Source organism: Girardinichthys multiradiatus, chromosome 5 (assembly GCF_021462225.1).
Source record: "Girardinichthys multiradiatus isolate DD_20200921_A chromosome 5, DD_fGirMul_XY1, whole genome shotgun sequence".
In the NCBI taxonomy this organism is placed as follows: Eukaryota; Metazoa; Chordata; class Actinopteri; order Cyprinodontiformes; family Goodeidae; genus Girardinichthys; species Girardinichthys multiradiatus.
In genome coordinates, this window is record NC_061798.1 from 48,801,820 (window position 1) to 48,810,631 (window position 8,812).

At 41.7% G+C, this 8,812-nt stretch overlaps 1 protein-coding gene across 4 annotated transcripts in view; it reads left to right on the forward strand.

Moving 5' to 3' along the window:
- Nucleotides 1–5,820, forward strand: part of lef1 (lymphoid enhancer-binding factor 1) — a 61,191-nt gene extending 55,371 nt beyond the window's left edge. For all 4 annotated transcript variants that reach the window (XM_047365242.1, XM_047365243.1, XM_047365245.1 and 1 more), the window contains one exon: nucleotides 4,444–5,820. In XM_047365242.1, coding sequence (XP_047221198.1) covers nucleotides 4,444–4,523 — 80 coding nt within the window. In that variant the 3' untranslated portion in view covers nucleotides 4,524–5,820. The remainder of the gene's footprint in view (nucleotides 1–4,443) is intronic.
- Nucleotides 5,821–8,812: the final 2,992 nt, after the last annotated feature.

An 8,812-nucleotide genomic window follows, 5' to 3' on the forward strand; every position in this document is an offset into this window, starting at 1 on the left:
ATTTATCTTTTTAGTTGAGTTTGGTGATGAATTATAAGGTTAATAATCAGGAAAAAGTATGAAATTACTTGTAGAATTTTACAATAATATTAAGATTTTTTATCACAGCACTTTTTCCCCATTCGGGACAGCCGACTCTTATGAATTATAAAAGGTTGGGGCCTCTTATCAAACCAAACCAAGTCTGAACAACTTTCTGAAGGTAGATGTTATTCGTTGCAGCCACATAAGCACCTTATTGTAGACGTGAACTGATTTTATGAATCATTATTTGAGTACAAATAAATCATCATTTGGTATAGGGAATAGCAAAGAAACAAAACAACCAACAATCGCTGGAGACACTGGGAACAGAGGAATAACTTCCTGCTTTTGCTGAAGACTAGCCAGTCACGTAACTTGTCATTATCAGTTATTTTCCGCTAAAATAAACTGATTTGTATGGTGGGATTTTCTTCAGGAAGTTTGGTGACTATTTAGAACCAGTATTACTCAAGGAATCTGAAAACGCATTACTGTTTACTTCCTCTTCTGGTAAGATGCAGCTCAGATGAACTGCTGCCCCTAACAGGTCAGTTTGAAAATAGAAAGCTGTTTTCCCAATCGAGGAGCAAACCCATCCCGTTAACATTTACGCACATTTGGCCAGCGGCAGGTGCTAATGTCCACTCTATTGCAATTGTTCACGTATAAAATATGGATGGATGGATGGATGGATGGATGGACATGCTTGGGAATTCAGACATTCATCAAGTTTTCACTGAAGCATGGAGTCTGAAAGTCTGGAAATAAAAATATATTTCCTTTTTCCATACTCATCCACACTTGGATCAAACTTGAATCAAATTTCATACAATTCCAGACTTTAGGAACCTTGGAGCCAAAAAAGGAGCAAAGTCCACAAAAAATCTTTGAAAGACCTTCAGAAAGCCTGAAGAACTAATGATCAAGTGACTCTTAAAAGATTATATGAAAGTCTGTGTGCTTGAAAGTAAAATGTAAAGGAATGAGAGCTGGATTGAAACTTTTAGAATGCCCTCTTAGGCATAAAGTCTCCCCCTTTGCCCCCTTCCTCTCTCTGCAACAGCAAGCTCTGCACCTCAGCTTCTGCTGCTTGCACCTCTCCTTACTTGGCTTATTTTTAGAGTAATTTGTCGGCTGTGTTTTTCTTTTTAATGGCTCCAAAAAGAAAAACCCCAGCGCTGTGGGTTGGGGGCGGTTACTGAGGAGGTTGGAGGGGGGCCCCAGCTGTGGGTGCTTTGATTTGGCCGACGAGGTGAAAGCAGCGATTGAGGCGCGAGGCTGCGCCAGTTATCTTAACCTCCCACACTTCAAAAGCTGGGGGAGACTCCTTCCTCCCCTTTCCCTCCATCCGTCCGTCGCGTAAAGGCAAAGGAATTGGGGGAGAGAAGGGGGGGGGGGGGGGGGGTGTAAAGCTTCACTCACCCTCCAAACACACAGGAGCGTTTCATTTCCTGCAAAAAAAGAAAGAATCCAGCAAGCATTCTCGAGCTCTAATGTGGAAGGAGGCAGAGGAGGAAGGTGAGGAAGGGTCAACTTGCTCCTGAATCCGAGCATTTGTCGGCCAGACCTTGTGAAGCTGGGGTTCTCTGCACCCCTACAGCCGACCACCAGCCCTGCGGTGACCACCAGCACTTTTTTCAAACACACTCAAACAAAGTCTCCCGGAGCCCTCAGGACTCTTCCCCAGGCAGGAAGGTCGGTGCTTTTCATGTCTGCCGTGGGGGAAGGAAAAACGCTCCCCAGGAAACTGGGTGCAGGGACCGGGCATGCAGGCCTGCTTTCAGATCCTGGGATGAAAGAGGGAGGGCAGCGGAGGTAAATAAAAGCGACAGGAGAGCTCTTTCTTTTTCCGTGTGCAACTCCTGGGTCAGCTCTTCTCGGGAAAGGTGGCCTCTGTCCCGTTCCCTTTTATCCACATGTGGTAAAGCAGTCTGCCTTCTTTGTGTTTGCGTGTGTTTTAGGACTTTTGAGCGTTAAGATACTGCGAGCCGCAGGACTCGCCTGACTTGTCTCGCACAAAAACACACTCAGCTTTGCCACAAAGGAGAAACAAACTAATATGGTTGCTTTTTTTCACTCGTCCTCACCGTTCAGACATCATTTGAGTCACAGGAGGCATCTACCCACCTCTGTCTCTGCCTCTCCACTTTGATCACTGATTCTATTTGATGCTGCTCTGGTATAAAATAACTCTCCCAAATAGCTTGTCAATAGCTGAAACAAACTCTGATATGTTAGCCCAGATCAGAGGGGAGAAAGAAGAGTTTGACAAACAGTTTCCCAGCGAGGGAGAGGGGGACAGTTTCATGAGTATCTCTTCAAGTAGATTTGGAGAAAACTTTAGACCTTTCTGTCAGCCAGAATCCCCTTTAGATTGTTGGTTATAGTCAGCCAGGTCATCATCGTAATCCATCAGTGTGCTGCGTGAGTCTGTGGGAAGTTCTGTTTGGAAATTCTGAATCTGGCATCGGGTAGAACAAGGCTTAAAACATTTGTTCTCATTAGGAAAAGAAGTAATAAAGATCAGTTATTGTGTGTAAAGCAGAATGATTTGTTTCCAAGAAAATATACACAGCTCATTACAAAAAGACCTCCATACTCACAGGAAGATGCATGGGAGAGGCAGCATCATGCTGTGGGGTTACTTTTTCTTAGATGGAACTGGGGTTTTTATCAATTTTGACCCAAAACCTTCGTGTTTAAATGTCCAGATTTATTTCTTTAATGGCTTTTAAAAAAAATAAACATGAAACACATTTCCTGGTCCGATTTAGGGACTTCGTTATCATTTTCAGTGGAAACTGGGGCTATCTCTGTGCTCAACCAGTAGGACTGGCAGTCAGGGAACTCTAGTTGTCTTCGATTGGAAAGTTGTAGGTTTGATTCCAGCTTCCTCCTCTGCCTGTTGATGTGCCCTTGGGCACTTAACCCTAAGTTGCCTATGCCAACCTCAGCCTGCATATTTGTGCATGAATGTGTGTATATTGTTAAAACTGGTGCTACTTAAGTCAAGTCAGTTTCCATTTTTAAAACCGTTTAAGAACATATTTATTAGGGTATGAAGGCGGTCAAATAAAGAACCAATGAAAATGATCAGTTTTGTGTTCAACTCCAAGAACCACTTTTCTGCTGTGGTTCATTTTGATGTGATTTTTCTAAAGATCATAAGATTAACATTGGGAAACAATCTATTTTATGTTGACTGTTTACATTTTAGGACAGCGAGGATTGGGTGTAGCACTCCACCACCCAGTCATTCAAACCTCTGACTTCTTCCACATGGAGCAGTTTTCAATTGTAATGCTAATAATGTAAATACACCTTTATAGTTTAACACTGTCCTACAACTTACTGTTGGGTTGCCATAAATTTCCTAAAGCTTCAAATTAACAAATCTTTTGTCAGTTTCCAAATGAGGGGCTCACCCAGGTCGCCATTCATGAGAGAACCCCAACTTCCTGTCAGTTCAGGTCATTGTTGCTTAAAATTGCTTTCCAAATGGAGGTTTTCATCATCACTGTGTGCAGCTGCGTTTAAAAACCCTCTCAAGCCTTTCAGTATCACCAACTACCGTTGTAAATCCTGCCTGAAATAGCGCATGTAACTCCGGTTTCCAGCGCTGCGGATAAAATTCAATCTGAGCTCAGGTCAGGACTGTAAAGACAGTTTAGAGACACCACCAGCTGTTTAAGGCAGTGTTTAGAAATCAGAAGAGCAGCGTTAAGACATCTGTTTTCAGCATTAATGAAAGTAACACCATTATCTGAATTTAAGTCTTTTTGCAACATAGAAGTTCACAGAACCTAAAGAGAGGATCAAAGAGGAAGAAGTGAAAAAATGCAAGACAAGCTTTCTGACATTAAAGTGCAACTGCTTTCCTAATGGCTGAATATTAGCTGTAAACCCAGTCCAAACTGCCAAGAACTGGACTGGAAACTATCAGAGGTCCAGTTTTGCTGGTGCTGCACCTTCGTTTTGTGCTGCCCTGAATGCTTAATGTGGGCATTCAGGAAAAAGCCAGAGTTGTTTTTTGCTTTTCCATGTTTTCCCGTCGCCCACCTGCAGCCGAAGCTTAAATGTCAGCCAGGAGCTGCACGTGGGGGTGAGACGGTAAAAAGAGAGGAGAGAAGGGCTGCCAGCTGGGTCACGGCAGCCCCTTGTGTGGGGCCTACATCAAAGCCGGGCCAGCCCACATCCTGTGTCTGACCTCTGACCCTCTGTAGTTCACACTGCATTCAGTCAGCTGAATTGCTAAGAACAAAAACACTAATGATGGATAGAGTAGATGGGAATGTAGATCTGCATGCCTGCGGGGTGAGACACCTCTCCGTGATCTGACTCATCCTGATGTTTGTCTGGAATGTGAGCAATGTTTTCCTGCAGACGATTAAAGTCCTCTTCTGTGTTCTGGTTCCTCAGGAGGAAAGAGGAATAACTTCTCCACGTGCAAAGCAAAGGCAGCAGCGATGGGCCCTCTGCTTGAGATGGAGGCCTGTTAGATTCCATGAAGACCCTAAAATCTCCAAACTGAAGCCTCCAGTTTTCAGAGGACTCCCCTCTCCACCTCTACCACACCTAACAACCCGCCCCCCACACACACACCTTCATCACAGCCACACCAGAACAGATGTACCTCCTCCCACACCTCCAGAAGGCCACTCTGCTTTGGAGACGCTGAACTGAACAAGACAATCATGATTTGCAGGAGCACCATCATGTGACTGCAACCTAACACCAGAACCCCAGAAACCCACCCGTCTGTCTTCTCTTTTCCGAGGGCACTGCACTGAAAAACCGCAGCACAGACTCCTTCACCGGCACTAAATTATTCTAACTTATTTGTCACCTGTTCCTTTTGTATAGTCCAGTAGGCCCACTCTCAGACTCCCGTCCTTCTCTCTCTTCGATCTCACTGGAAATGTTTTGGAGACCTTTCGGGTCTCCACCCGACTGACCAAACATCTCTTTGTTTTGTTGTTTTTGAAAGACTGCACTAAGGAAGACGGGATCTCGTCTCGTCTCACCCAACGTCCCGAGGTTTTAATGTGTCGCTGACCAAGCTGATGCGGGGAAAAAAGGATGAACATTTTGACTCTTTCTGTCTTTGCTTTAGACTGAATTTTATTTTGAATGCTTTTGTTTTTGTATCTTGTTTCATCTTCTCGGTGTATATTTTAGTGATTTTTGTTTTTTTTTATAGTGGTATATATAAAAAATAAGCTTTGGACACAAGAAAGCCATTTTTCTTGTTGGAGTGTCTTGCAGAAAAATTGAAACGTAAGGCTTCTTTTGATAACTATTTGTAACAAATAGTGACCTCGGGTCGGCTCGGATGTAACATAAACGCTCGGTATGTGTACTTTTTAAAAAACTGTCAGGATATGTCGGATTTTCTGGATATTTTTGCAGGCTACATCAGGACACGGGCAGGAGTAACAGCTCAGAGGCCTATATTTTATTGCTCTGAAACATGACAAATGAAGCAGATATATATATTTACCCCAGCACTTGACAGTCTTTCTTTTATTGCAATGGACCTTTTGTCTTTTCTCTCTCTGGTAGCTAATAGTGTGGTCTTTTTAGCCATGTTGTTTATTCCATCTCTGTAACATTTTTATTTTTTATTTTGATGCTCTATTTTAGCATTACTTGACAAATTAATTTTTTTATCATTATTATATTTCAGGTCACTGTTATCTTGGAAGAGCATTTTGCTTCCCAGGAGGTCATATTTGAATTGTTTCAACATGTTTTTTGTTCTTTTTTTTAAGAAAATAAAAAGGCACCATTGTCTCATTTGATGAGTCGTGTGGTGAAAAGATCAGAGCTGAAACTGAAACCTTAACGTGCTTCAAAACTCGAACACAGAGAGCTCAAACACTTGGAGAATTTTCCCAAAAAGAACATAAATGTACGATTTATGTATAAATCTGAAGACATTAATGTGTTGATTAAAGGACGGAAATCAAAAATCTATTTATGGCCAAGCCTGAATCTTGTTTGGGTACCATCTTGTTAAAATTATGGTTAAACAGCTCCATCTTGTGGTCAACAGTCATATTTACCAATTTAACCGCCTTTAAAACTCAAAATGATTGGTTTATGCGCCCCTGAAATCAGAAATCTGGAGTTCAACACCAGATTTTTGGTGATAAATAAAAAAAAAACTATAAAAGAAAATGTAGCAAGTTTTCCGGCTTTAATGTGACATTTACTGAATACGTTTGAAATAAAAAACAAATTGGTCTTGGGTAACATAGAGGTTTTGCACATCCTAATCTAACACCTTGTTGAAGCACATTTTCATTACCTTTAGAGTTTTCTTTAATAGGGGTCAAGCAGCTCCCCACATCCTGACTTGTTAATATCTTTCCACTCTATCTTGCAAAAGTTCTCCAAATCTCTGATTGTGAGGGTGTCTCTTGTCCACAACCTTGCAGCTTTCCTCCATTTCTTTTGGAAACATGTCCAGTTTTTTCTCTTCTCTTTCTACATATACATTACACATTCAGTTGTTAGCACCAAGAAGGTCATAGGTTCAAAATTCAGCCTGATGGTTTTCTGCATGTTCTCCCAGTGTTTCCATGGCTTAGGTAAACTGGTCTCCCTGAGGATTGATGGAGGAAGTATGGTTGTTCCTTTGTACAATGGCATCATTTTGATCCTTTTAACCTTTCTGCAAACTAAGGGTTTAACTGAAGGACGTAAACAAGCAAATGTGATGAAAACTCTACTAGGACGTCTCTACTTTATTTCAGATTCAGATTTCCTGGAACTGATGGAAGGTGTGAACAGAAAAAAACCGAATACTTGGATAATTGCATCACTTTTATTATTTTTCAGATGAAACATTTCCATATGTCACATCAGGGTTTCATTTTATACTTAACAGAAACCTGGAAATGGGTCTGTTTGCTTTAAGCTCAACTACATGATGTTGCTGAAGGTTTATCCAAGAGGACAATGTTTAGATTCCTAACTCAAAGCTGTTCTTCTGGTTCTTCCTTCAGATCGATGAATTCACCTGAAACAAATCCAGACATGGAAACGTCCCACAGATAAGGGTTCCTAAACTCGCTCCATGTCAAAATTCTCGCCTCAAAACTTTCTTCTGATTGTTTATGGAGCTACAGAAACTTACAGCAGATGTTTGCAGAAGTCAGGTTTTCTTTCTACACTCCTACCACTACAGAGAAACCGCAGCATAAGCTAAAGTAGGATGGCAGGGGAAAGAATGTTTTCCTAATGAGTTTCTTGGCTTAATCTCACAGACTGAGTCTTATTGAACAAAACATGTTGATTATGTGGATCTTTGTTCCTATAAACAGTCTAATATAAAAACTTCTTTAAGGCCGGACTAAGTTTTCAATCAAACTGTGCATCTGGAAAGTATTCAGTAGTTCACTTTTTCCACATGTTGTGTTACAGCCTTATAACAGATCCAATTCATCAGTGGTCACTAAGGCAGAGTGTTTCCCTGTGGAGAAAGACCAGAAAATCAACCACTGCTGATGCACTCCTCCAATCAGGCCAAGATGGACAAGGCAGCCTGCCAAGGCATTTTCAGTCCAGAAGAAACTACTTTCTCTGGGCCGATAAAACCAGAACTGAACCTTTTGGCCTGAACTCCAAGCCTCATGACTGGAGACAAACAAGCACATATCATCACTTGGCTAATATCCCCACTATGAAGCATGGTGGTGGCAGCATCATGCTGTGGTGATATTTCTTTGGCACTGGAACTGGGCAACCTGTCAGCCTCAAAGGTAAGATGACAGCAGCCAAATACAGATTCTGAACGAAAACCTGCTCGGATGGCACGACCAGAAGCAAACAACCAAAGATAACTGGTTGTCCACCCACCCTGACTGAGCTTGGAGAAGAGAAAAATACCCTCAACACATTTGTACCAAGCCTGCAGAGAAGCCAAGAAGACCTGATGCTTGTGATTGATGGGAAGCGTGCAGGATACAGCTGAAAAGAAGAATGTAGCTCAAACAAGTGTTTTCTGCAGCATCAAGAACATCAAGGTGAGATGTTCCCTGCGGTGAACAAGGCTTCAGGACATCCAGAAAGCTTCAGGATGGTCATAAGGAATCATGTTGCCACCAGTAAGCCCAAAAGACTGGCTTACTGTAATGTTTCAATTGAACATGCCCGTAAGTTTCCAGATTCACATTTCAAGGTTGTTTGATCAGATTTTTAGAACATTATGGATGTTTGAGTACCCAGCATTCATCTGGGTGGGTTTTATTTTCTGTTCCAGTTAAAGAACTTTGGTTCCAGTTTTAAGCTCTAAAGGAAAATAACTTAAGACACCCATAAAGCAATGAAACGGTTGAATGAGTATATTTATCTAGAAGCCACACAGAACACCAAAATGACTCAGTTGGATAACATGTCAAACTGCGATGAACCAAAACTGAAATATCCTTAAAAAAAAACAGAAATTCAGATTTTTTTATCTCCTAATTAACAGAATAAGCTCTAAGGTCTGCAACCCAAACTTTTTTCCATGCTTATCCAGACTCGGAAAAGGCAAAAATCCAACTTGATGTTTTTCAAGAATACAGGATCCCTGATGTGATAACTTCTGCTCATACAGTGAGGTGAAAAGTCTTGGACATGAAGGGTAGCAAAGAAGCAGCTTTCATTTAAGAACATCCTTTAGGATGGACTGGAATCCTGCAGGAAGTAGGAAGATGGAAAACAGGAGACTTACTGCGATCTATCCTCCTACGGATTTATTTTCCAGAAGCTAAAGACGTTCAATCAGAAATCACTGACA